The sequence below is a fragment of the Trichoderma camerunense genome, assembly GCF_050948025.1.
Source record: "Trichoderma camerunense strain CBS 138272 chromosome Unknown V8C40scaffold_4, whole genome shotgun sequence".
Lineage (NCBI taxonomy): Eukaryota > Fungi > Ascomycota > Sordariomycetes > Hypocreales > Hypocreaceae > Trichoderma > Trichoderma camerunense.
In genome coordinates this window covers 218,736-245,544 of record NW_028145366.1, presented here as the reverse complement: position 1 = coordinate 245,544, position 26,809 = coordinate 218,736, and the positions used below count along the sequence as shown (strand labels likewise).

Below are 26,809 nucleotides of genomic sequence, written 5' to 3'. Positions count from 1 at the left end.
GTTGTAAAATGCATCAATATTGTAGAATGTTACTGTTGGAAACTGACAAAGCATTTAGTCCATAGATGACCCAGATACACTGTAGTGAAAGAGAAGACTCAATCAGTGAAGAGACAATGAGGCAAAGGACTAACTGGCCGGGTACAACGGCCTAAGATAACTCATGACCAAGTAGCAAAGATAATGAAGGAGATTAAGTACTGATAATGCTGATCAGCACCATGGCCAGTTGAAGGATGGTCTTTACCCTCTGTCCGGCACAGACAGCTAGCTCTTTAGTTGTCAATATGAACTCTACATTTATTAAATGAGAATCCAATCCTAACCAGGTTACTTCAACAGCAAGTTTGAAGTTTCAAAATACACTTGAGTTAACTGGACGTCTCTAGTCCTAGACATGGAAGCATAATTCCGACAGCACGGGTTCAGAGGCTTCCCTACAAACCGATGCACCGAGACACCGAAGCAACGCCCCTGAAAGCAGCCATTATTCGAAATATGACCCTGCCGCTGAACACCAAGTCTTCCCTCCCAAAGGCTCTTGATCAATTTGGATTCGTTCAGTCATGATTGACTACGGGTGTTTGACATATTGGTTCGTTTTCTCTTGCAGCCTCACGAGTAGCGTCACTTGAAGCCGTACCAACCCAAACGAAGCGTTGACGGATGCACAGGAGCAAATTCCTCGTTGATACTCGTCAACGATATCAATTTCCTGAACCAGAATACTATTAGTCGCAATGTTTGGCAAGCTGAGACTATACACCAGAATCGTGAACTACTTCTCGCCGTGCAAAGCGAAGAGCCAAGCTATGCCTTCAACGCGGCATCATTCGCTGGGCATCACGTCGCTCGCTTAATCGCCGGCCAATTACCTCTAGAGAGTCGATTTCGCGTGGTAGTCATTGAGCCAAACAGCCATTTTCATTTCACTTGGTTGTTCCCATGATTCTGCATCATTAAAGACCACGAACATAGCTCAACTGCACTGGGCAGTCTCCTCGCTCTGGACTCCTTGTCACCATACTCAATATCCGCGAATTGATATATAAAGATTAAGCCGACGCTTCAAATTGCTGATGAAAACTTCTCAAACATTTTCGCTTGGGGAGAAGTAATAGAAAATGAAACATCCTGCCCGAATGGCCGCTTGGCTATGAGCCAAGCATCGACGGTACAAGCGTCCGTAGGTACCTACTTTTATTAAGCTGGCACTCGGTCTGGTGAGTAACAATGATTTCACTGGCCTCGTCCTTTGGCTTCAAGCTGCATTCTAACATCTCCACAGGATCTTTCAGTCACATTTTTGGGGGATGGCCACTCCGAATTGTTGTTCAAGGGCATGGACAAAGAAGTTACTCTGATTACGAGTTCGACTTGGGTCAGGCGCCAGTCATCTCACGCTAACACCGAAGAAAATCACCAGCCAGACAAATTGTTTTTTATTTAAGGCCGACGTCGATTTGCAATTGTATACTTCGTGTATATCCTCTATTACTAAATATTTTGAGGCAGAAACCGGAAATAAGGCTCAATAACTAAACAATTGATGATCAACAACTCAGAAGTACAATATATAAAAAGATATTTCTCGTCCCTCTTCCGTCGATATGATTTTGGTCAGTAGTCAAGAGAAAGAAATAACAGAAAAGGGAAACATCCTGCACTTTCGCCAATCAATTGCTTACCATAACGTCTCGTCCACATTACACCATGTCCTCTCAATATGTGTCGCTCGCCATCGGCGCTCATACTTGGACGCCCGACAACATCACAGAGGTTGAGGGTCTCGTGCAGGTTATGCGCAAGCATGGAATCAAGATCATTGACACTGCTAGAAGCTATGTATGCGAATAGTTTTCAGCCTCTTCTTCTTCATATTTATACAAGCCCGAAACAATGGCTGATTAATTGGACAACACAGGGCCTTGGCGCATCGGAGACCACCATCGGACTCGCAAAGTTAGCTGGCGAATTCGCTATCGACACAAAAGCAGCCACTGGAATAGCGCCTGGTGCGGGGCACAAGATTCTAGAATTCGCCAAAGAGAGCTTAGAAGCACTGCAAACTGACAAGGTAAACCGGCTCTGTGCATTTACATGCCATGTTGTTAGTTAGGTTCTGACTGTACAAACTAGGTCCGGGTTTTCTTTATACATGCCCCAGTGAGTAGCTGACTTCCTTATTGTTACCTCGTTGCGCATGCCTTCACTAACTCTTGCTTTCTAAACGCAAAGGATGAAGACACGCCTGTGGATGTGCAAATGGAAGCCATCCAGACGCTGTATAAGCAAGGAGCTTTTGAAACGTTTGGAGTGTCCAATTTCACTCCGGAGCAGGTGATCGAATTCTACAACTACGCCAAATCCAAGGGTTATGTTCTTCCTACAGTATATCAGTCTAGCTATTCGCTGGCAGTTCGTCAGAACGAAACAAGACTGTTCCCAACTCTCCGCAAACTTGGCATTTCGATTCAAGCTTACTCGCCAATGGCAGGAGGCTTGTTATCAAAAACTCCAGAGTACATTGAATCCGGAAAAGGAAACTGGGATCCCAATACCATCACTGGCAAGATCTTTCGCGACCTTTACTATAAACCGTCTTATTTGAAGATGTTGGAAGAATTTGGGAAGTTATCTGAAGAGACTGGTGTCAGTCGATCGGGTTTAGCTTATCGTTGGGTGAGATATCACTCGGCGCTCAAGGCAGAGCTTGGAGATCAGATGATTCTGGGCTCCGTGAATGCTCAACAGTTAGAGGATGCCGTGGGAGAACTTAACAAAGGCCCTCTTGAGGCAGCAACCGTTGAAAAGCTGGAAAGCCTGTGGCAGCTTATCAAAGATGATGCGCCAATCGACAATCTCATCTCCGTCCGCAAGGTTGTTCGGGCATCTGCATAGAACTAGACGTGTTGTCCAAATAGACTTACAGAGTAGATAGTTCAATTATAGAGATCTATAGATGTCTTTTCTAACAGTGTTGATGCTCGATATAACTTGTTAGCGCTGGTGTGATATACAGCGATATACAACATTATTTTAGATCTTGAGTTAAATATTTCGGTGCATTGTCTGACTTAAGCGCGCATGCAATAGGCCACAACCCATCGAAGGCCGAAAGGAATTCTGAATGTTAGTAGAGCAAAGCACAATTTCCATAAATCTATTCAATTCAGCCAATATGGAATAATTTGGAGAAATAATACAAGACTATCTGGAATTGGAAAGTCAAAATGAGCCATTGACTGTTCAGTTTGCATATTGTAGCGCATCCAAGCCTTAGACGCATTGCAGCCAATTATTTGATGTATGACAATCGACCGCAGTTAGTACACGAAGAAACCAGAAGATGATTTCATCTCTAATTATTCTCATTTGCATGCTCTCACAATGGCCATTCATCTCGGTGGTAGTGACAACCAACCTACCCTATAAATTTGCGATCTAGAAATAAAAGCTTTCATCCAAGTCGCGCACAACAAATAAACTTCAAAGTAATCAAAATGATGTTTTACCTTGTAAAGCAAACTGTATATGAAAGACAATCTCGTCAATACAAAACCTCTTTCATAGGTAAGCACTCGGCCAGAGGATAAACTACGAGATAAACATTTATGAAGCTAATGCGGTTTGGTTGAAACTCTTACGGTGCAAATTAACCCCAGTGATTCAGCTTACATAACTCGTAGATAACCCCCAGTCTCCACAGGGTCTTACCAAAAGAGGCTCGTTAGACCCTGAAAACTTATCTCCACGAGAGTATCAAAAATTTTCACAAGCCAGCAAACAGGCCCCACGTGGGCTAGTTGCACGGATGTCAGAGGGGCGAAGGGCCTCTCCACTATAGAAACGGTGAAGAGGGAAGAAAAGGGGAAGAAAACTGCCTCTGTAAACATCTCTTTTGCCAGCAAAACCAGTCTGGCTTCCGCTGAAGCAGTGCCTTTACAATGGGGATGCCTGTTGTGGAGACTCCCCTGGTTCCGCTGTCTCTAAGTCTGCCACCCCTCAGGAAATCGACTAGTCTCACAGAGGCTCAGGCACGGCAAGCTCTGCGTCGGATTCACGAATTTACTTTGTATCCAATCCCGCCAGTACTTGAGCTGGAATCAACCAGTCACAACCAGGATGCCTCCGCCCTAGATTCAGGTTATGCGTCTGAGACTGAAGCTGATGAGGCATCCAAGGCGGGCAAGGCGATTCCTCTGTATCTGGACCCGATAGAACGCGACTTTGCTGTGCGATGGCTCACCGGATTCATTGGACAAACCTGGGAGTTTCCCATGAGCGATGACATACGCGACGAGTTTGTGGATGCTGCATGTTCACTGCTATCGTATTTTACTTCCCCCGAGGATGACTCCAATACGCCTGATGAAGATCCCGGCATGACGCGCCGATTTCAGTTCTCGACTGGCAACGGCGCCGAAACCTTTGTGGTTGATCTTTATGATACTCCCATGCAAACCGGCGAAGACCACACCGATGTTGGCCTGCAAACTTGGGGAGCCTCCATCGCATTCTCTCAGATGTTTTGCACTGCGCCCATGGATTTTCTGGCGACCACGAAAGCACTTGATCCCTCTACTCGAATTGTTGAGCTTGGCGCCGGAACAGGCCTTGTCAGCCTGGTGCTTGCAAGTCTGTTACCAACAATAACCGATTCACTGCCGTCTATTGTTGCAACCGACTACCACCCCACCGTGCTAAAGAACCTGGAAAAGAATGCAGCGTCCCATTACAAAGAAGGATCTACAGCATTGGTGCAGGTGGCTCATCTTGATTGGTGTGCCCCTCCATTAGACGTACATGCAGACATCCTTGTGGCAGCAGATGTCGTCTATGCTGTGGAGCATGCGCGATGGCTTCGTAATTGCGCTGCTTCTATACTCACGCCGGATGGTGTCTTTTGGTTGATGGTTTCTATCAGACCTAATGGCAAGTTTGCGGGTGTCTGTGATTCGATAGAAAGCATATTCACCAAGCCAAGCCTATCTGACATGGATGACAGCCGATATCTGAAAATTTTGGATAATCGGTGGATTGACAAGAAGGATAGCATTGGACGAGCCGACGAAGTTGGTTACAAACTCTTTAGAATTGGATGGGCATGAGCAATATGGGCATTGACATTTTTTGGCGTTACTATGGTAGAAAGGATTGCAATTTATAGAGCGTGCTGCGCGGTAGATTAGACATAGAGCAAGACTTTACTGGCATTAGAAAGATAGATGGCCTCTAGAATTTTTACGATAAATGGTTGATACTCTAAAGATTCATTAGCTATATTAACTCTAGGCGGATGAGCACTCGGTGATTGTTCCTGGCATATCCCTCGGCATTGTCTTGTAGTACCCATCACCAGAGCGAATGACTACAGGCTCTCACTGATGGATCTCGAGCAATTTTTGCCACAGAAGGAGCATTATTTCCAACTAGACAGCATGGAATAGCTCTTTACCGAAGAAGAGCATAATTACTCATCGCCTGCATTTGCAGATGTAAATAGATAGCTGCATATGCTGCCTCTCGAGGCTCAAAAAGAAATGGAAATTGAAGACGGGTTCAATAGTACCCGCGCGGCAGTCGACAATTACTTCTGGTGCTGTAATTCGAAAGTGGCGGGGCCGAACAGTATCTCGGGTCGCCGCACTGTCAGAGAGCCCAAATACATGTACTTAAATTTTCGGCCCACGCTGAATCCCCCAAAGTATCGTCTTCATCACGCCTTGAAATGGAAGGTGAAATGACCACGCCAAAACGCGGCGAGAAGAAGATCAAAGGGCGAGTTACGATAGCATGCACTGAGTGCCGCAACCAGCATCTGCGGTGCGATGCCGTCGTGCCGACTTGCTCCAGATGCCGCAACTTACACAAAACATGCGTCTATATGGATTTACGGCGGAGCCGCCGGAGGCACGCTGAAGTCGAAAAGCAGGTGTCCTCGGAGCATCACAGTAATGACTCAACGGCGGTAGAGATCAGAGACATTCCGGCAGTATATCAACAGAGCCATCTTTCTGAAGAACCTCGGTTACCTTCAGGGCAGTCGAGCCCTCTACCAACCTTTATGTCGTCCAGCAATGCTTTGCGGCCAACTGTGTTTGCGGACAATGACCTTCTTTCCACCCGGCCAGTCGACGGATTTTATAAGTTTTTCTTCCCGGGTCATCCATTCATCCTACCGCAAGCGCACTTGATGCGCCACTTTGAGAAAACCCCAGATTTCAGCTATGGATTGGCTCTGATGATTGCCTTTATTGGTTCTCTATATACTCACGACTCGCTGGCAAACAATTATAGGCAACAGGCTGAGCAGGCTCTGGAGAGTCAACTTGCCCCTCATGGGTTTAATGTTCAAGCTTTGATGCTTCTAGCCCTCACTCTAGAATGGTCGGGAGAGAATGAGAGGGCCGCGATGTATCTTGAGCGAGCGAAGACGATGGGCCTGGAGATAGGCATTCATCGGCGAGATTTTGCTTCTCGCTGTGGCCACGGGGATAAAGTTTTGGAAGAAAGCTGGCGACGTACTTGGTGGGAGCTCTATGTGATTGACGCACTTTTCGCCGGCATTCGCCACTTACCGACTTTCACATCTTGGGCAGTAGATGCAGATGTTGAAATCCCCTGCGAAGAAAAGCTTTATGTTACCGGGGTGAGACATATTAATACCAACTGTCATGGACTGTGGCTTTCTTTTTACTGACTACGCCGAAGATGATTCCTCAGCCTCGGACGCTTCGCGAGTACGACAATCGTGGGTTTGATGACAGCGATGAATGCTTTTCCTCCTTTGCATATCTCATCGATGCCACCAAGATCCTTGGGACAACGTTAGCTGCCGGTGACATTGCGAACAAGTCTGCCTATTCTTTGGTGAAGAACGCCGAAGCAAATTTGATGAGCTGGGATTTGCATTTGCCACAGGCGAAGCGCGACCCTGTTCAATCCGATGGAACATTGGATGAAGTGCTATTCAAGGCTCACATGGCGATAAATACGTGAGAATATCCCGAGGAAGAGTCCATTTCCGCCTTTTCTTCCACACCGAGCTTGTTTTTCTGTAAGCTAACGGCATCCATGTAGTACATCTACTCATCTCCATCGCCCAAGATCGACGCTACACTACACTACAATGGAACTTCTATGCTCAAAATATGCGCCACCGCTTCCTGCCGAAGTTCTGAGTGCTGAAGAACAGTATCGAGATCGGCATACGCACAAGGCAATTAACGCGGCAAAGAATTTTGTCGATTTACTTACCGCCTCCTCTTCACCGCTAACACATAGCCCCTTTGTCATGTGTATGGGATCATTAGCCGTGGCCACTTATCTGTCTGGTTGTGAGCACATCTTGACAGGTTCTGAATTAGCACATGCCAAAGATCGAATTCGGGTATTCTTAGGCATACTGAAGGCATTCGCAAGAATATGGTCGCAGGCGCGACACTGGTCAGAAGAGATGAAACTAATGGCAAGAGTAGTTCTTGACCAACAAGACGGTGCTGGGCGGATCGATTTCCCATCCATACAGGCTATGCCAAGTTTTGAAGAGATAGCCTTCGAGGATGGGCTGTCAGAAGAGATCAATGTAACGGACATAGGCAAAGAATGGGGAAATTTGATGGAAAATTTATGAATAGCATATCTCATAGCGCAACTACTCGAAAGACTTTGCGTTTAGCCACCGCCTATTTACTCTTCAGCGACAAATTTAATCACCGCTTTTCCTTTCCTGCCTCTTTGCGCTGCATATTTCCAGGCCTCCACCGCTTCTTCCACCTCAAAAGCCACAACAGGAATGGGTTTTAGAGTACCATCATCTATAAGTGAGGCCACCTTAGAAAGAGTATCGCCGTCGGGAGAAACAATAAAGTGTAACCACCTAACTTCTGGATGATTCTGTAATTCTTCGGGCTGTCCCCTGTCGAAGGCCCATGCTGGGGCTGGGTCCCCTACTGTTACGATAATACCAGTCTCCTTCACTGTATTCCAGGTCTTGGCCAATGTTTCGCCTCCAACGGTATCAAAAACTGCATCCACGCCATGAATCTCGTCGTGCCAATTGGTATTGTTGTAGTCCAAGACCTGATCTGCCCCTAACTCTGTCAACATAGCGTGGTTTGAAGAAGAAGCTAGGCCAATGACCTCTGCATTGAGAAGCCTCTTCGCCATCTGTACAAACATAACACCAACAGCTCCTGAAGCGCCTGTTACAAGGATTTTGCTGCCTTTATCCAGATTCGCGCGCTTGAAGATTGCTTCCCAAGCCGTCAGTGCCGGGATTGGAAGGGCTGATGCTTCCGCGTGAGAAATGGATGAAGGCTTGATGGCTATCTCATTTGGCATAGCAATTGCGTATTCTGACTGGCCTCCCTGAGGAGCGTCTGCATCAATCATTGCGTAAACCCTTTGCCCAACAGAGAGTGGTCCACTGTACTCAGGTCCGAGGGCATCGACTGTACCGGATATATCATGTCCTGGAACTCTGTTGGAAGAAGCATATAGCTCAGGCCAAATGACTTCGTCCGCCGTTATTCCGGCGGCATGAACCTTGATGAGAACCTGTTGTCCGGTGGGAGATGGTCGAGGCAGGGTGTCTGATAGAATGATGCGGTGATCATTTTGACTGCCTAGAATTTGAACAGCTTTCATTTTGTCGATGTGGGTAGATAGGTGAAGATAATCAAGTAGTGATAATGTTATCTGTACATGAGAGGTAAAGCTTAGCCTCTTGAGCGTAGATGGAAAAGCCTTGCGATTTATAGTAAGCAGCATATGTCCGTTGAGAGGGTGACTGTACAATTTATGACTTGAGGTTTCCTGGTTACGGCGGCTATCTCCCCTTGCCCGGCTACTAGATCGATTATAAGGTAGTAAAAAGAATAGGAAAATTTGTATGGAATTGACCATGGCGATTCCCGAATGTTTCGTCACTCAACGATCACTGATCATAATGTGAACAAGCTTCGGGTAATGACATGCCTGTATTCGGGTCGGGCGCCCGGAAAGCCACAATCGACCCGAGTGTGTGGGGCTAGTGTGAACTGACCCGACCCGAGTGGATGTTGAGCCGGAGTACGTTTGACAGCTCTTAGAGAGATTGACTGATTATCCATCTAACGGGTCAATCAAGTCATCGGACGACTGCCGCATTACATCATCTTATATGATCTGACATTATAAGTTTCCAAGTTTGTGTGTATGGTTCGTTTCTATATAAGAGACAACAATGGCTTCTCAGTTGCCCAAACTATCACAGAATTGAAGCATTCCTCATCGAATCCGTTTACTTCAGACTACCAGAGCTTCCCACGCTACTCAAACAGATATCATGGCATCTTCAGTGACGAAAAAGTAAGCGCCTTTATATATACAAATATCGGGAACTCTACTGATGCTGTCTGGCTAGCAATCGACCGCGAGAAGACATTAAAGTCCTCTTTGACCATGAGCTGGTCAACGCACCTGGGAAATCGATCATCGGTGTCCATCTTGATTACCCCCCTGAAGGTTTCACTCCTCCACATCGGCACGGCGGTGCCACCGTTGTCGCCTACGTTCTTGCAGGCGAACTTCTGAGCGGCATGAATGGCAATCCTCCCAAGGTGTACACTCCTGGGCAAAGCTTTGTGGAGCTCCCTGGCTGTCATCATACTGTGGGAGAGAATACTAGCAAAACTACGTCGACACAGGCTATTGCTATTTTTGTAGTGGATACTGACGTAGTTAAGACTGGCGGTTATGAGGCCTTGACAGTGCTTGATGAGGGTTGGTAGAAAGATGTATGACGGGGAATATATGGTAACTGGGAATATATGGTAACTGGGAATATATGGTAACTGGGAATATATGGTAACTGGGAATATATGGTAACTGTCACACAAAGGACCGGTATTATGCATCTATATGTATGCAGGGTTTGGGCAGCAGTCTCCAATAGATACAAAGGTCAAGCAATGGCCTGAATGCATCAGAGGCCAAGCCAGGCCCAGGTAGTCAATATTGTGATATCCCAAGATGCTCCTAAGTGGTCACGGTGTAGCTTGCAGAATCCAATGAATCAAGACAGTAACCTCTGTCCAAAATTGAAACCTGCCACAGCCTTCCTGAACAAAAATTGCATCTACCTACCTAGCACCTAGCAAATTCGTTAGATTTGATTAAAGGAAGCAGTACTTTGAGGACACGAGCCTTTCCCCAGGGTAAATATATGCACTGACGTGTGCAATCTTTCCCTAGACTGGATGAAAATGCGGCAGCTGCTTGAAGCTAAAATTCTCGACTTTTCCAACGGTCGGCCTGGCTAATTGCGAGATTGCTTCTCCACTTCCGCGCGACGAAATCTCGATTCATTGGCCTAGACTACGAAGTAGGGAGTAATGTTTACTTCGTCTACCGAGACAGAACCAGGAACTGGGACGAGCTGAACAAAACTAGTGCCCGCTAGTATAAATAGTTCGTGGTGCTATTAGGGGAATTAATAGCAACTTAGATCCCATCCAGCGCTTTGCGGGTCTTTTACCGACCTTGTTCAATCAAATCACGGATAGTGTCGTAAGTTTAGGCCAGCTACTCATGCCTAATTCAATAGAGCCATGGGGGACGTGGCGAGGTTCAGGGTGATTGCCAGGGATAGAGAAGTTAGTAATTTTCGTTGTGAGATCTTGTTTATAAGCTATAGACGGCATGGGAGCCCACATTCTTCTTCTCGATGTTTATGAGTGATACCCTCATTTATCAGATCTCTAATATCTCTTTTTAAGACGCCAAAATGATGAACAAGATTGTTATTGGCGCCCTTGGGCTTGCCGCCAGCGTGGCCGCAACTCCGTTGGAGCTTGTCGAGCGAAGCTCATGCAGAGATGACAGTCTATACAAGTGCTTTGCTGATAAAGAATACTCCCATTCAGCATCTGCATACTGTTCTGCGCTGACTCCGGTTACAAAAACAGTAACTGTAGTGAAACCCAGGGTGTGAGTATGCGCTCGACATACCTGGCTTAAGAGCCACGATCTCTAATATTATTGCGTGTAGAACGAAGACAGCATGGATCACTAGCACTGCCAATCCATCAACCGACTTCGTCAGCTCTACAACCACTGTCTACACAGCGACGGTCCCTTCTTTATTAGAAACGATAACCAAGACAGAAACAGCGATGGCGACGTCAACAGCAACCCAGAGCGTAACAACGACAGTAACTGTCACTGGTAGCCAGAACCAGCAACCACCGCCTACCACAACACTTACTCCGTTCAAACGTGGCACTCAAGGAGGAAAACCGGAGCCGCCAAAGTGTATGGTCACCAAATGCTTCGTGTACTCTCCCGAGCGCATCACAGCGGGTTGCAGTTGTATTGGTGTTCCGCCTAAGACGGTTACAATATCTCAGACGGCGCCTTGCTCGACTGTTACAGTGGTATGTTTATCTCTCTCTCTAAGACTTTCCCCATCCTGCCCGCCAGAGATGGCGCTGACTAGTAACAGACCTCGACCTCAGTGACGACACCTCACGTTACAGCAACAGCATGGCAAACCGTAGCGACGGAACTCACCGATGGCGTTTCAACTACTACAGCTACTACTATAGCTACTATCCCTACTACCGTTACAACGACTGCTACCACGACCGCCACCGTCACTGTCTCGCCTCCGGCACAGAACCTTGTCCCCAACGGCGATTTTTCCTCTGATTTCACCGGATGGAGCGTCATCAATAGCTCCCCATCCGCATGGGTGAACGCAGGGGTGGGCACCTCGGGTAGTCCAGACGGTGTATCGAATGCTTACCACATTACCAACGTTGCGGCCACTGGACTGTATTTTGTGGCCAGCCCTTCCTTTGGATTAAACCCAAGCTCCTCATACAGCGTATCTTACATGGTCGCCTCAACGAGTACCGATCGCAGCTTGGTGAATACTGTCCATATCCAACTCAACTGCGGCTCGATTACTGTGGTGGATATGTATTTGAGCCAGGCGACACAAGGTGCAAATGGTTACTATACCCTCTCGACGAATTTCAACACTCCCATTACGACTGATCCCAGCACTGTGAGCCAGTTGGGTTATTGTCAGCTGCAGTTTATCTTCCCTCATTCTTCGCAGCCTCCAGTTACATGGTTTCTGGCTGATGCTTCTATTACGTCGACGGGTGCTGTTTCAGGTTAGGCATTGGGGGAGCGAATTGACATCAAATAGATCAGTGAACATTAAAAGCAAAGTGGCGCGCAAATATATATATACAGTTTCATTTGAGCCATCTTAACACATACATACATGTAATTAAAATACTGTTACTCTCAACGTTGGTATTCATTCTATTCACTTGCGTTCATGCGAACACAAACACACATCATGTGTACTGGGCTCTCATCTTGTAGGTGTGATGAATGTTTGAAACACAGCTATAAATGATATTGGTGGACGTTACGGCAAACCTTTCAACATCAATTTCGCCTCCAATAGCTTCAAGGCAATATCATTCTTGTTGTTAAAAAAGTACTATCTTCAACATTTTAAAATATACTCAAATTCAGAGCACCCCTTATGATAATTTGCTATGGCTCAACGGCCGCTCTTTATTCCTAGTCACAAACTGGCTCTATATCATGAATCAACAGTATTTGTGCCACTGCCATGTTGGCTCTACCTATACTCTGCTCCACAGTCACCTACCTTTTGGAATATCTCAGCCCTTCGACTTCGTATTAAGATCTCCTCAATTGCATCGCGATCGGATTGATCAAGGGACCAGCCGAAACTCGACAAATTCTCATCTGTATGTTCGCTTATGCCCATACGTGCACCAACGATGACGGCGCCAACGTAGGGAAAGTCCAATACCCAGCGAGTAGCGACGTTTGATATGCCGACTTTGTGTTTTGTAGCAATAGCGCGCAGCACTGTCAACAGTTCTTGGAAGAGGCTCCAGCCGCCCCAGCTGCGTATCATTTCGAAATACTGGAATTGGTATCGTCAGTAATCTAGCGGCGAAGGAGTATATTCTTTGTCTTATCACTTTACCTTTCGCTGGCTTGGTGTGATTGAGCCATCGTATATATCTGGCTCGGGCTTTCCAAGCCATTTGTCGGCAAGAAAGCCACCGCACTTCAGTAGTAGATTAGTCAATGTTGATGGAGCCAAACATGAAACAGTTTCGACTCGAAAGCTTACCAATGTGCCATATGTTAAGAGCTTGATATCGTGTTCCTCACAAGCACTGCCCATTTCGAAGACCGGTCGAGAGTCAACGAGAGAAAACTATTTCAATATCAGCGATGAATGTTCATCATTTGTTTCTCTCATCGAGAAAGGGATCGCTGTGTCGAACCTGAACTTGGTTGGTGGATACTCTGATACCAGATTGGACCACCTCAAGCAAATGTTTTGTATCAAAATTACAGAGACCAACTGTTTCAACTCTATCGTCTTCTGTTAGAAACCGGAGAGCTTTCAGATAATCCGGATTTTCATACTTCATGTCTGTTAGCATGAAACGCATTGCTGTAGGGGACCATTCTTTAAGCTCTTACGAATTGCCAATGAAACTGCAAGAGATTAATCTTCTCTGTCTGCAATCGGCGGCATCGCTCGGTGACATTTGCTTGTACAGCCTCTCGAGATACAGTCATTGGATGGAATACGCAGTACTTTGTTGCTGTGAATATTGTTTGCCTGTGAGGATACAGAGATGAAAAGCGTCCCTGTAGTGCGTAAGCGATGAGCATCATTTAAATCGGTGTGAATATAACATACAAATATGACTTCAGCATCACCATAATGATCAGCCATGTCGAAGGCTGTAAATCCTTGCCGGACATGACTTGAGAATTGTTCCACAATCTTAGAGGACGATGCAGCCCCCCAAGCAGGACTGGACATTTGCCAAAGCCCCGAAAATATTCGAGGAACTGTGCGTCCGTTTAATTGGAAAGTTTCTCTTGCTTGTTGGGGTAATGGTATCAAAGAGGTCTGTTTGCCGAGATCTTGATGCGCATCTAGAAGCGTAGGTCGAGGTAGCCCAAGAATGCCAGCCGTGGATATTAGGCTTCGCCCGAATGGATAATCATGCTCAGTTGCTTTTAGAGTATCATAGCAGCTTGTTAATGAGTGATAGAGAGCTTCTACCAATGCGTGCTCTCCATTATCCATTACCCGCGTGCCAGTATCTATAAAAAGGGACTTCTGAACAGCAGTCATTGCTTGCACGACATCGCCATCGACGCTCGTCAAAAAGGTAAATAGTTCATATTGACTATCATCGCTAGTTCTCGATATTAGAACCGTTCCCTGAGCGACTAAGTTCTGGAACAATTGAAGACTTTCGAATGAGAGTCCACATCCGAGCATACTGCGGGCGATCTGTTGCGTCTTGTTCAGCTCGGCGAGACTGGGCTTTTTGTCTTTTCCTATTATCGAAGACACAGCTCTCTGCTGAACAAATTTCTTCGTCTCGCATTCGAAAGCGTGTGTGATCTCTGGAAATAGTACCAAAAGTGACCTCATTACCACGCGAAGGCCATCGGCAGGGAGGTTGGCGATGATAGTGTCCGTCATCATGTTGACGTGCGCCGTGCTCACGCCGCCACCTTGCTGTGCGATGGCCATGTTCGAAAAATACTTAATTCTGAGCAGCCAAAACTTTGTACGCTTCAGTTCTGTAGTTCCAGACGTGTAAGCTAATGCGAATGCGATATTATATACTGAGCCGGCCAGAACTTTTTGGTTTGCCGAAGAGCAGATCACTCTTCTACTCGGAGCACGTCAAAAACCTCGTGATCTGACTTTGTACCCGCGGTGTTAATCCCCAGCCCGCTCTTTCAAAGTCAAAGCCACCGGCGTTCTAACGGCTGTTTAGGTTGCCGGCCGGCCTCTCACTCCCCGCAGTGGGAGTTCACAGTAGTCTCGACTGTGCTCGGAAGGCCTGGATCTAGTGTGAGGTCTTTCCTTCGAGATTGATTGCCCAGTAACGGCTTGAGATCGTGATGCGGGGTTGTCAACTTGATATCGGAGCACCACTAATCGTCGTACCGCCTCCTCGGGATCCTCCAAGTTCTTCTACTAATCTTGCTTTCGGATTGTCTGGAGTCCACACGAGACTAGCATCTGTCAGGCCCACAGGCTCCACAGATCCTGGATGCCATCGTTTTCGCGTCTTGGCTATTGTGTCCCGCGGCTGAGTTGATTGCTCCACCACCAACTGACATATCGGGTCGTCGCGAACCAGCTAGGCTACACGCGTTTGTACATTGCCGTCACCATGAATGCCTGTCTCCCATGTCGAAAAGTAAAGATGAAATGCCGGCAGGGCAGCCAACCGGCTTCTAAATGCGAGCGTTGTGCGCGAAAGTCTCTTGACTGCGTGTTCCAACAGCACCGTAGAGGCCGGAAGCCTGGGACAAAGTAAGTGAGACATGACTTGCCGCTGAGTTTGGGTTAACGATGTGTGTGTAGGATCTCTAAGCGGAATATGCCTGCATTGCCTTCCACCTATGCGGCTGTGAAGAAGACGCCGGACTATAGCGGTGACACTCCCTCTATTGCAGAGAGTGTGCCCGCTGAGGAGCCTGGCAACTTGCAGCCGTCTGGTTTGCTCAACCAGGAGGCAATGAGAGGCAAGTTTTCGTTGCGGCGAATACTAAGTACCACAGACGGCGATGCATTGGAGCCGCCCGAGACATCATCTCCAGGTCGACCAGAAGACCCAATTGAGATGGGAATATTAAACCTCTCCATTGCCAAATCCCTTTTTGAGAAGTCAGTGATTGCGATTCCCAGAGTGATGCTTTAGAAACTGATGCAAGAGTGTAGTTTCATCATTGTTCTTAATCCATACATCAGCCAACTTGATCCAAATCTACATACTTTCCTCTATGTGCGACAAAAGTCATCTTTCCTCTTCACAGCCGTTCTGGCAATGTCCGCAAAGACATTCAACCCTGTCATGTACAATGCGTTATACGACCATGCACAAGACCTATACACCGAAAGTTTTCGGAATGGCGCCAAATCAACAGAAATTGTCCAAGCCATCCTCATTCTCACCTACTGGAAGCAGCCGCAAGACACGAGAGCTTGGACCTCCTTGGGATATGCTATTCGCATGTGTATGGACATGGGATGGCACAAGTTGACAGCCTATTCCCCAGTTAGCCGTGCTACCGCGGATGAGACAAGACGACGAGAAATTCGCAATATTGAGAGAACGTGGTTTGTGTTATTTGTATATGACCGAAGGTATGTTCTGATGCGCATCCGTTACCACGCGGGCCAATATTAATATCTTCTAGTATAAGCCTTCAAACTGGACGGCCGTGGATGATTGAGCGAAACGCATTTATAGAGTCGATAGAGGCCTGGTGTGGTGACCCAATCGCGGACCCAAACGACGATTTGCTGGGTGCATTTGTCACCTTGAGACTAATGAGCTCTTCAATATTTTCTCTCCATGCTCCTCACTCTCGACGAGGCGAAAGAGTGCCGCTGGAGAATACGGAGGCTCTACTTTCGCTCAAGAAGGCCAGCATCGAGAGATGGGAGCGTCATTGGATCCAAAACGTGGAACAAAAGCAGTCTTCAGAAGATGAGACGCACAAATTCTTGATTCGGTTTTATGGGACGCATTTTCGGCTGCAGCTCTTTTCTCTGCCACTACAAGACGTGCTGTCATCAGAATTCTCAGATTCATCTCTGCACTTGGACATAATATGGGCCGCATTTACCGGAGCCATGGACATGCTGAAGTTGATATCGCGTCATTCGGGGCAGCTGTATTTTGCTCAAGATTCGATACACGTCATGACTGCCTATAGCGCGGCTTTCCTTGTCAAGGTATGCTTACTAAGGTTATGCGTTTCCTAATAATTCGAGATACTAATTCACAATTAGCTACTCTTGTCTGCTCCTGACACTGTAGTTCAAGAGATAGAGGCCACGACAATAGACGTCATTCGTACAGCCGCCCAAGCCTTCTCACAACAAGCGACAGCCCCAGGCACAAGTTGTGAGCTGCAAGCAAGATTCCTTCATAATATTGCCACCAAACTTTCCCAGAGAAGAAGGACAGAACAACCGACACCAATCGCGAAATTTTCAAACAGCGATAGGCAGTCGTCACTGGATCAAAACGACATAAACTCAACAAGACTTCCCTTTCTACCATTAGAAGTCAGTCAAGCCATGCCACAGTCTCTTGATCAACCACTGCCCGAAGTATTCATTTTTCAGCACACCGACCTTGACCCGTTGTTCACAGACGACGGTGCATGGGCCGATATATTATCAAGCGCCGCATTCAATACTCAAAACGGTGTTCTATTAGCCTGACATCAACCTGCCCATCATCAATGAAGCTTCATGCATTGATCAGACTATTGACTACATGTAGTTCTCTCCTAATCACCATATTTTCTAGCTATGTGCCCAATATACCCTATCTATCAAGGATGTAGCGGAACTACAGTTGTTTCAGAATGACTGAATGTGCGAACGCCCTCCCTGATAATCTTCAGCTGTGAAGGGCAGTTTGGATCAGGACACGCTATCAAGGCATCGGTTGTCATCCAGTCGTTTGCAGCCGTGACTCTTTGTTTTGCAGGAAGGAGTGGGATAACGGTGGCTACCTCTCATCAGCGTCTTGGGCTTTTTCATATATATATACATATACGGATGTAAAGAAACGAAGCGCAGAATGGTTTTTACCTAGCGAATATATACTGATACCCTGGTTTGGAGGCAAATAGATCATTTCTCCTTGAAGAGTAAAGAAATCCCCTTCTTTTGCCCCACACATGATGCGTTTGCCTGGGGGGCATACAACTTCAACACGAAGGTCGTAGAGTTGAAACGAGTCGTCTTGTTTATCGGTGTGGGCCATGGTGGAATTATTGATGACAGATAAAATGAAATTCAATGCGATAACATATAGAATATCCTCTGAAGTCTCCGTGTTATCGACCACAGCGAAGATGTGACTTATTTACATAGAGCTCTATGCTATGCCTCACACCAAAGCTTCGTTATCTTGACTAAGTGTATCGCGTGTGGAGTAAACGCGTACTAGGGCGGTCAGACCGGCGTTTCAAACCAGATGGAAGACGCCGGCGTCGGTGTTCAAACGATGCGTGGTGGCAGATCTCAACTAGCTAATCGATATGAACTATCGGATACCATGGCAGGTTATCAAGTCAATTGCCACGAACGCGCGCAATCGAAGGAACCAACAAAGAAGGCGAGGTGTGGGCGGAGTGCAAGGAGTCGGAATGATATGCGGATGTGATAACGGCGACAAGTATTTGAACAAGATCAAATCCCCCCAAATGCAACAACGGAAAAAAGACATCCTTGCTCACAAGGGTCTTCATTATCGCTACCGTACGATAGTATTACAAGCCACCACTCCCTGCTGCTTACGACTGTTTCCGCCGCTCTCAATTTCACGCATGATGTTCACAACTCAACCTTGTTATACTCAGAGCCGTATTTGAGAGAACTCGCGAAGGCGCAGTTTGAGCCCTCAAAGACATCTTCCGTCCAGCCCGACGTACTGTACGGAGTAAACGCACCCGCGTGTTCCAAGCCGCCGACCGCCGTCGTACAGTTCAATGGCACTTGAGAAAGACTTGGAGCGCAGTGTCGAAGTCGACACGCCCTCCAATGGAGAAGTTTCCATGATCGCCATAGAGGCTGGGGGCCTTAAACGGGACCTCAGTTCTCGCCACATCAACATGATTGCGATTGCAGGAATGATTGTATGTTAATGCAATGACTCTTGATGAATTCATGGCAATACTTGGTCTCAACGGCTTCTAACCGCATCGAACAGGGTACTGGTCTTTTCTTGGGCTCAGGACAAGCAATTGCAACCGCGGGCCCAGCTGGGGCACTGCTGGCGTACATCGTAATGGGGTTTGTCACTGCCGGGGTTGCATATACGACGGGAGAGATTACCGCATTCATGCCCGGAACTGGTGGATTTATCCGACATGCAACCAAGTTCGTGGAGCCGGCACTTGGTGCGGCCACAGGTTGGAATTTCTGTGAGTTTTCTTGTCACATTCTATGGTGTCATGTCATTATACAGAGGATTTCTTATTTCCAATGCTTACGCGCGGGGTTAGGGTATACCATGGCCATCACTGTGCCTGCAGAGATCAGTGCCGCTGCTACCGTGATTCAATTTTGGAATGACTCTATAAATCCAGGTGTTTGGATCACCATCTTCTTAGTTGTCATCGTCACCCTGAACCTTTGCGGTGTACGTTTATATGGCGAGGTATGATTTTATATGCACAGTCTCCAGATGTAAATCAGTGTTAACAGGCATCAAGTCCGAAGTTGTTTTCGCATCCTTGAAGATCATGCTCATTCTCGGTCTCATCATTGGTGGCTTGGTGATTGATCTAGGAGGAGCGCCAAATCATGATCGCTTAGGCTTCCGGTATTGGAAGCATCCTGGAGCGTTCAACGAATACATAAAAACTGGATCGGCAGGACGCTTTCTGGCCTTCTGGAAGATTATGCTTACAGCAGCGTTCAGTTATGGTAACATTCAAGTAGTGGCAATCTCCGGGTCGGAAACCCGGGCCCCTCGGAAGATCATCCCGGCGGCCACCAAAAAGACGTTTTACAGAGTCTTGCTATTTTACGTTCTTAGTATCTTCATCGTTGGTCTCATTGTGTAAGTTTCCTCTTCGCCGGCACCCAGCTTGAATCATATACTCATGTCTGCTCCTAAATAGTCCATACAATGACCCATCTCTTTCCATTTCTACGGGCACTGCTCAGCAATCTCCCTTTGTTATTGCATTCCAGCGATCCGGCGTAAAAGTCGTTCCGTCAATTATTAATGCCATCGTCTGCACTTCTGCCATTAGCAGTGGCTCAGCTTGCATCTTCATCGCCTCGCGGACACTGTATGGCCTGAGCTGTGATGGGCATGCACCCCGAATCTTTCAACGGTGCAATCGATTTGGAACGCCTCATTATGCCATTGGGTTGACTTGCGTTTTGCTGCCTCTTGTTTACCTAAACGTTGCCAACAACACGTCTGTGGTATTCGGTTGGTTCGTCAATATTACTACCGTCTCCGGCTTGATCGGCTGGGTAGTCATTGAGGCGACTTATCTACGGTTCTATGCCGGCCTCAAAAAGCAAGGTTATTCGAGAGATGGTAAGATCTATCTGTAGTAATGAGCGCTCGTGCATTACGATCTAAGCTAATAATTTATACAGCACTTCCATACAAAAGTCCATTGCAGCCATATGTTTCATGGGCTACTATGTTCGTGGTGAGCCTAGTCATCCTCTTTTCAGGTACGTTGTCTCTAGAGTCTGGGGTATGTAGGTTGGCACCAAGTCTTACAAACACGCCTAGGCTTCGATGTGTTCGTAAAGGGCAATTTTACGGCCGCTGGGTTTTTGACTTGCTATCTTAACGTTTTTATCTTTATTGGTACGTATTATACGCAACGCTTTGAGGCCCACCTGCAGAACTTTAGGTTAACATGCTCGCGCAGTTCTATATGTTTTCTTCAAAATATTCTTCAAGTCGAAACTTATTCCCACCTCCGAAATTGACTTTGAGACTGAGTTCTCGTCAATACGAAGAGAAAAGGATGCCGAGGAAGCCACCCAGTAGCCACTGGGTCTGTCTTTCAAGATTTTCGGACTTCTTCCTAGGTCGATAATAATATTCTTTCCTGTCCATTTTAACTGTCATTCATGAGTGAACACCAAGCGTCTTAGTGCTATCGTCACTGTTGAACAATGTCCATTCAGTCCCCTCAACCTGTAAGCGCTGCCCGCTTCTATAAGCACAGCAATTAGCTAAACATCGCCGCCGCTGGCCATCTTGCTCTCTCGAGTCATTCATTATCCACTGCTCCATTCCACTCCGATTTGAGCTTGCAAATGTCTAGCGGCCGAAAGCGCTCGTCCCTTTATACAGATTGGGTGCTTTACCCCGCCCTCTACTGAAACCCACATCGGCGCAGTGGTGGAGATTCTAAGCCGTCGTAGTTTCTAGACACAGTATTTTTGTGAGAATATCAAGGCTTTGTCACGGTTCCTTACAGCGGAGCCGCCCGCCAGCTAGATAATATGTCGTGGGGTTCGTTTTTGTCATGTTATCTGCCATGAAATAACCCCTCCTCCTCTTTCTTACAATAGCCTCTCTCATCAGAAACACGATATAGAACCTCTGACAACATGGCTCCTCCCTCGGTCGACCTCACTGCGCCGAATGGCGTCAAATGGAGCCAGCCCACTGGTCTGTTCATTAACAATGACTTTGTTGCATCGTCCAACGGCGAGACAATCGCATCCATCGATCCAGCGTAAGGAAACAAGTGACAGCAGCTAAAGCCTCGATCGAACTGAGTATCACTAATGCGATCAAACAGCACCGAAGAAGTTATTGTCAACGTTCAGGCTGCCAGTGCCGAGGATGTAGATAAGGCCGTGAAAGCCGCAAAGGCAGCATTAAAGGATCCTTCCTGGAAGCAGCTGTCAGCTTCTGACAGAGGACAACTGATGACACGTCTCGCCGACTTGATTGAGGCAAAGAGAGAGCTCTTTGCGACGATTGAGGCGTGGGATAATGGTGAGAGAATTCATTGCCTCGGGAATAATGAGAATTGTTTCTACCTTTTGTCACTCTGTTACTAGCAAGTAATTAACACTTGCGATTCGTTTAGGTAAAACATATCAAGAAGCACTGGACGTTGATCTTGTCGAAGCTGTGGCTGTGATACGGTATTATGCCGGCTGGGCCGACAAGCAGTATGGCCAAACGATAAGCACAACACATCAAAAATTTGCATACACTCTCCGTCAGCCGATTGGAGTCATTGGCCAGATCATTCCCTGGAATTACCCCCTTTCAATGGCCACTTGGAAGTTGGGGCCTGCACTTGCTTGCGGTAACACTGTAGTACTCAAAGCCGCAGAGCAGACACCACTGAGCATCCTTGTGCTTGGAGAGCTTATCAAGGAGGCTGGATTTCCGCCTGGGGTAGTCAATTTCGTCAATGGGCTCGGCAAGGATGCCGGATCTGCCTTGGTGAACCATCCATTGGTAGACAAGATTGCCTTTACAGGGTCAACGGCGACGGCATCAAGTATCATGGCCGCCGCAGCGAAGACTTTGAAGAATATCACACTCGAAACTGGAGGCAAATCGCCGCTTGTTGTATTCAAGGATGCCGATATGGATCAGGCCGTCAAATGGTCTCATTTAGGTATCATGTCCAACCAAGGCCAAATCTGCACTGCTACGTCGCGAATTTTAGTCCAGGATGAGGTGTACGACGACTTTCTAAAAAGATTCGTGGAAACCCTAAAGGCTGTCAGCAAAGTGGGCAGCCAATGGGAGAAGGATACATATCAAGGCCCTCAAGTGTCGAAAGCACAGTATGATAGAGTGCTGGAGTACATTGACATTGGTAAAAAAGAGGGCGCCAAGGTTGCTGCCGGAGGTCATCCTCTTGACATTGAAGGCAAGGGTACAGGTTTCTTCGTTGCCCCAACGGTGTTTACCGACGTCACTCCTTCGATGAGAGTCTACCGAGAGGAGATTTTTGGGCCCGTCGTTGTTATGTTGCGATTTAAAACGGAGGACGAGGCACTCGAGCTGGCAAATAACACATCATATGGTTTGGGAGCCGCCATCTTCACGACAGACCTGGAAAGAGCTCACCGCATGGCCGCTGAGATTGAATCGGGAATGGTCTGGATCAATAGCAGCCAAGACTGTGATCCGCGCGTGCCATTCGGAGGCGTCAAGCAGAGTGGTATCGGCCGAGAACTCGGAGAGGCGGGTCTTGAAGCTTATTCTCAGATCAAGGCTGTGCATGTCAACATGGGGAATCGGTTGTAAAGGTATCGGATTGTTAGAAAACGGTCGTAGATTTTCTTCATGATGCCATAATAAGAGTTCAAAGGAGCGATAGAACTAAGAAGATGAAAGAAAGTGTAACAGTAGATCGGCATTAGTGTATAGTAGACGTAATTAGACTATATAAATATCGCTTTCGCAACAACTCATCAGCACCATAGGCTGCCAAGACACATTTATAACTTATAGTATTGTCTTTCAACTCCTAATTTATTTGTTATCGGGACCGTGGCCTCCAGTTTCATCCGGGCCCAATTTTGGGGTTTGCGATTCAGTGCATGTGAAGCCTTGAGGGTTGTTGACGTTGAAGCAATCCCAGACAGACAGCAACTGGTTGGTGCCCGCATGAACAACATCAAAACCTGTGACTTCAAAGTTGTCGCAGCCACCGGCTGCAGCGCTGCATTGGAAATACACTGCCTCTGTCACTCCAGAAACGACTGTTCCGCTGACGTTCCTCCATGCGACGTCCTCCATCTTGAACAAGGAAGAATCGCAATCTTGACCGGCGAATCCAGAATAGTTCTCGCATTGCCAAGCGAAGAAGGGCTGTTGCCTTCCGCCAATCAGCTTAACATTCTCAATGGTAATGTTTCGGGCGACACCGTATCCGCCGCCGCCGCCGTTTGGAGGGTAGCCTCGCGAGATTCCCGCCCATGTCTTTAAGTAAGACACATGAGCAGTATTTTTGAGAGTAATGTTTCTGGCATAAAAGTTCTCCAGGTACTCGTACTGGTTATTGTATTGCCCCATAGAGCCGATAGCAATACCCTGCCCATTCTCAAAATAGCTGTCGTAAACAGCAATATTACTCGAGTTCATCTTGAGAGCGATGGCATCGTCACCATTGGAGATTGTCCATCTCCTGAAAGTTATGCTGTCAGAGAAGATAGTATCGCAGCCATCAGTATTGAGGGTGCTCCATTGGCTTGTCGACGTGCTGTTGACGTAGATGTCGTCGAGATCTACGTGTTGCGAGTAGGTAATCGCCATTGTCCACATCTGACTCTGGACAAAGCGCAATCTTCGGATAACCGAGTTCTTAAGAGTGCGGAAGTTGATGTTCATCGGCCTATGAGCCAAATTTCCTTGGCTCTTAGCCCAGTCGTACCATACTTGACCATTACCATCGAGAGTACCGACGCCCCAGCCATCCCAAACCACATTGTTGCCTCCAAAATACCAGACGGTACTCTGGTTTTGGAAACCAACGGGCATAGATACTGAGAGCCAATAGTCGATGTCCGTACTCCAGAGGAAGCGGCCAAATTGATGGATGACAACATTATGGAGATCCAAAGTGGTCATGTTGGTCTGAATGTTGTAAACAGGACCAGGAAATATAACAAAGCTGTTGGAATTGCACCGGTTGTTCAGCGCATCCATGATAGCTGGAGCGTCATCACCGCCATTGGCATCTGGTCGTACATAGCAGAAGTGACGATTTTGGGCTGCGGCTTGATTTGCCCAATAAGCTTCTGATTGGGCTGCATTTGCATCTCTGCTCATAACATCATGAGGCAACGAAGACAGCGCAAGGGCAGCGGGCAGTGCCGCTAGAATTAGACTTGATAAAGAAACCATCGTGTAGACCAAAGCATTCAACACCAAACGGCCGGGTATCAGTAGGTGGTAAATATGATGAAGAAAATCTGACTGCCTCCAGTCCAGTGACAGTTGTATTTTCATCAACGCCTGGGAGACCAAAGTGTCTTTTTAAGACAGCGGCATGCCTCCTTTTTGTATGTCTCTGGGCTTTCATAAAGACCTGCACCAATAATAGAGCTGTGGGCTTTTTGCACATGGCTTTACCATGTGCGGCCGATGCTACCAAGCCAATTCTGAAAGCAGTTCAGCAATATTTCCTTGCGTCACAGCTCAGATTAAACCCCTCTTTGCTTTTCATTCGCACATCTACCGAGAACAGGTCTGCGCTAAGTCAAGTCATGCAAATATAGCCGCAGCCATAGATGAATATCCAAGACAGAAGTAGCAGACACTGAGCGGGCTGAGCGTGATCTGGGGATACAAGGGCGGTCCAATGGCGAATCAAGCCACAGGAACCCTTGCTAAGAGGTGCTACGCCAAGGCTTTTTGGATGTTCTCCCTTCAGGATTGGGTGTGGATCTACCACTTGGCCTCCCTACAGTAGAAATGCCTACCATTGTGTTTGCCGATCCAATCGGGAGCTGAGGTGACGTCGTGAAAGGCTTTCCATGCCGTGAGGCACTACACCGTCTCGGATATAATGGCACTCTCACGGTCATCGGCCGAATACTTCTCCTCCATGGATGGCTTCAATGTTGACGGACTCGGAAGCCTAATGCTTTACAGTACAACTACCACCTAGCGCAATCGCCGCCGCTAGTTCTTGTCAGGAATACCCCAGGTTTTGCTGCCCACCACTTCGGAATATGAATAGCACGAGACCTCAGTATGGGTAGGCAAAGCAGAGCAGTAAACAGGCAATCAATGGCATACACTTTGTATTTCGCCCGTTTGAAGCAAAAGGTGGAACATATCCGGATCATCGGCTTCTGAATCCCACAGTATGTATGACATGTTCTCCCAACTAAATCTTAGTGCATATCACATCGCACCAACAATATCACATTAAATGAGTCGAGGTCAAAAGCTTCCCTTTGAGCTAGATCTAGAACTCTGGAAAAGCAAGACATCAGGTCAGTCGGCTGCCGGTGGGGTAAAGGTGTGTAGGTTTTAGATCCACTGCAGCGTCACACATACCAATGCTACCGCCAAATTAATGGGCTGTTGGTTGTACGTTCTGCTATGTTGGGGTTACATGTATGTAAGAGGCTTTTCGGCCAATGCTCGATGTTATATCCGGTCCGAGACATACCCATGCTCACGGTATTGGAATTTTAATAATTTATTGAAAATATGGTCGTGCAGTATGAACAAAGTTATATACCGATCTCTTTTTCGAGCCCAGCTTATAAGCCTAATTTTGTGGCTGCATGATTTGCAGGCAGCAGAGGAAGAAAATGCAAGGAGAATTGCAAGGGAAACGCTTCTAGCTCGTATTAGAAAGAAAATCCCCCGATATGCCACGGCCCCGCCTCGTGCAGCCGTTTGGCGTATAGCAACACTATAAATGCGTACGGTTGTTTATTAGAAGATTAGCCGCTCGCAGGGGTAAAAGAGGAGTCTATGACGTTCTTCTTCTTATGATGATTTTAGAGTTCAATATTCTCATGGTGTCTGGCAGTCACTCGCGTCAGTATTGGCCGATTACAACCTGCTCATCATCAAGTTTACATGCAGCAGTAGACATGTGACAAACTGTTTATATACGGCAACAGTTACCTGCCTAATTCATGGCAATACACAATGTCCGGCCTTGATTTTGGGTGTCCATGACTTGAGCACATGATGGTTCATTGGTCATCATTGTGACACGAACGATTCACGGACAGTCAAGTTCAGGCTCGCTAGGTACGGAAATAGAGTAAAGATCAGCGTGCGGGGTGGTAAAGCAACCATGCTGTTATGTGTGTACAATAAATATCCGTAGGCTTCTATCTAGAATACAAACCGATGAGAGTCGCTTCAAGTATCTAAAATTGGCAGTATGTGTGGGGAGAATGAAGTCGATCCGGGCCCAGGAATATGAGTGGACTACAGTTTAGAGACATCACGGAATCTGGGGTGCCGAGTGCCTCACTGTCTCAAAATACCATCTCCCCTATGCATTATGTGGGGCAGAAGTGCCGTTCTGAGTACATTGAGATTACTGTTGAACCAAAGTAAATGAGCATGAAACATCCCGATGCCCGTGACTCAAGTGCATTAAAAAGCTCTCGTATTCCAGCGGCAGTTCTGCTTTGTACACTGAGCCCCTCATCGCATCTAGCTTTTTTTACGCTACGGGCCGAAGGAGAAAAGGGCCC

At 47.1% G+C, this 26,809-nt stretch overlaps 9 protein-coding genes across 9 annotated transcripts; 6 read left to right on the top strand and 3 right to left on the bottom strand.

Moving 5' to 3' along the window:
* Positions 1-1,713: 1,713 nt before the first annotated feature.
* Positions 1,714-2,901, top strand: V8C40DRAFT_285129 (aldo/keto reductase family protein; the record flags this gene model as incomplete). The annotated part of the gene is made up of 4 exons (XM_083222300.1): positions 1,714-1,845; positions 1,925-2,077; positions 2,140-2,166; positions 2,239-2,901. The coding sequence occupies 4 exons, from the start codon at positions 1,714-1,716 to the stop codon at positions 2,899-2,901; spliced, it is 975 nt and encodes a 324-aa protein (XP_083076003.1).
* Positions 2,902-3,752: 851 nt separating this feature from the next.
* On the top strand, positions 3,753-5,270 carry V8C40DRAFT_236894 (putative methyltransferase-domain-containing protein). Its single transcript, XM_083214139.1, has one exon. It carries the CDS (start codon positions 3,948-3,950, stop codon positions 5,109-5,111), a length of 1,164 nt encoding a protein of 387 aa, XP_083076002.1. The 5' UTR covers positions 3,753-3,947; the 3' UTR covers positions 5,112-5,270.
* Positions 5,271-5,725: 455 nt separating this feature from the next.
* Positions 5,726-7,722, top strand: V8C40DRAFT_236892 (Zn(II)2Cys6 transcription factor). The gene is made up of 3 exons (XM_083214138.1): positions 5,726-6,652; positions 6,715-6,998; positions 7,084-7,722. Exons 1-3 carry the CDS (start codon positions 5,732-5,734, stop codon positions 7,634-7,636), a joined length of 1,758 nt encoding a protein of 585 aa, XP_083076001.1. The 5' UTR covers positions 5,726-5,731; the 3' UTR covers positions 7,637-7,722.
* V8C40DRAFT_285127 (NADP-dependent oxidoreductase) lies at positions 7,693-8,724 on the bottom strand (the record flags this gene model as incomplete). The annotated part of the gene is made up of 1 exon (XM_083222299.1): positions 7,693-8,724. Exon 1 carries the CDS (start codon positions 8,650-8,652, stop codon positions 7,693-7,695), a length of 960 nt encoding a protein of 319 aa, XP_083076000.1. The 5' UTR covers positions 8,653-8,724.
* A 607-nt stretch (positions 8,725-9,331) lies between these two features.
* Positions 9,332-9,776, top strand: V8C40DRAFT_285126 (cupin domain-containing protein; the record flags this gene model as incomplete). The annotated part of the gene is made up of 2 exons (XM_083222298.1): positions 9,332-9,354; positions 9,410-9,776. 2 exons carry the CDS (start codon positions 9,332-9,334, stop codon positions 9,774-9,776), a joined length of 390 nt encoding a protein of 129 aa, XP_083075999.1.
* A 953-nt stretch (positions 9,777-10,729) lies between these two features.
* On the top strand, positions 10,730-12,172 carry V8C40DRAFT_285124 (uncharacterized protein; the record flags this gene model as incomplete). The annotated part of the gene is made up of 3 exons (XM_083222297.1): positions 10,730-10,974; positions 11,036-11,420; positions 11,489-12,172. Exons 1-3 carry the CDS (start codon positions 10,772-10,774, stop codon positions 12,170-12,172), a joined length of 1,272 nt encoding a protein of 423 aa, XP_083075998.1. The 5' UTR covers positions 10,730-10,771.
* Positions 12,173-12,649: 477 nt separating this feature from the next.
* Positions 12,650-14,563, bottom strand: V8C40DRAFT_273176 (aldo/keto reductase; the record flags this gene model as incomplete). The annotated part of the gene is made up of 6 exons (XM_083220448.1): positions 12,650-12,964; positions 13,028-13,111; positions 13,178-13,264; positions 13,335-13,478; positions 13,537-13,707; positions 13,760-14,563. The coding sequence occupies 6 exons, from the start codon at positions 14,561-14,563 to the stop codon at positions 12,650-12,652; spliced, it is 1,605 nt and encodes a 534-aa protein (XP_083075997.1).
* Positions 14,564-15,473: 910 nt separating this feature from the next.
* Positions 15,474-22,880, top strand: V8C40DRAFT_273175 (Aldehyde/histidinol dehydrogenase; the record flags this gene model as incomplete). The annotated part of the gene is made up of 15 exons (XM_083220447.1): positions 15,474-15,760; positions 15,815-16,213; positions 16,294-16,834; positions 16,892-17,264; positions 18,478-18,550; positions 18,582-18,753; positions 18,828-19,041; positions 19,123-19,259; positions 19,333-19,682; positions 19,744-20,174; positions 20,237-20,317; positions 20,379-20,460; positions 21,199-21,339; positions 21,406-21,605; positions 21,700-22,880. 15 exons carry the CDS (start codon positions 15,474-15,476, stop codon positions 22,878-22,880), a joined length of 4,662 nt encoding a protein of 1,553 aa, XP_083075996.1.
* An 84-nt stretch (positions 22,881-22,964) lies between these two features.
* On the bottom strand, positions 22,965-24,581 carry V8C40DRAFT_236880 (glycoside hydrolase family 28 protein). The gene has a single exon (XM_083214137.1). It carries the CDS (start codon positions 24,480-24,482, stop codon positions 23,109-23,111), a length of 1,374 nt encoding a protein of 457 aa, XP_083075995.1. The 5' UTR covers positions 24,483-24,581; the 3' UTR covers positions 22,965-23,108.
* Positions 24,582-26,809: the final 2,228 nt, after the last annotated feature.

Coding starts and splice junctions, on each gene's coding strand:
- V8C40DRAFT_236894 (XM_083214139.1), top strand. CDS start 3,948: ATGGGGATGCCTGTTGTGGAGACTCCCCTGGTTCCGCTGTCTCTAAGT.
- V8C40DRAFT_236892 (XM_083214138.1), top strand. CDS start 5,732: ATGGAAGGTGAAATGACCACGCCAAAACGCGGCGAGAAGAAGATCAAA. Junction 6,653..6,714: donor AAAAGCTTTATGTTACCGGG/GTGAGACATATT, acceptor ACTACGCCGAAG/ATGATTCCTCAGCCTCGGAC. Junction 6,999..7,083: donor GCTCACATGGCGATAAATAC/GTGAGAATATCC, acceptor GCATCCATGTAG/TACATCTACTCATCTCCATC.
- V8C40DRAFT_236880 (XM_083214137.1), bottom strand. CDS start 24,482: ATGGTTTCTTTATCAAGTCTAATTCTAGCGGCACTGCCCGCTGCCCTT.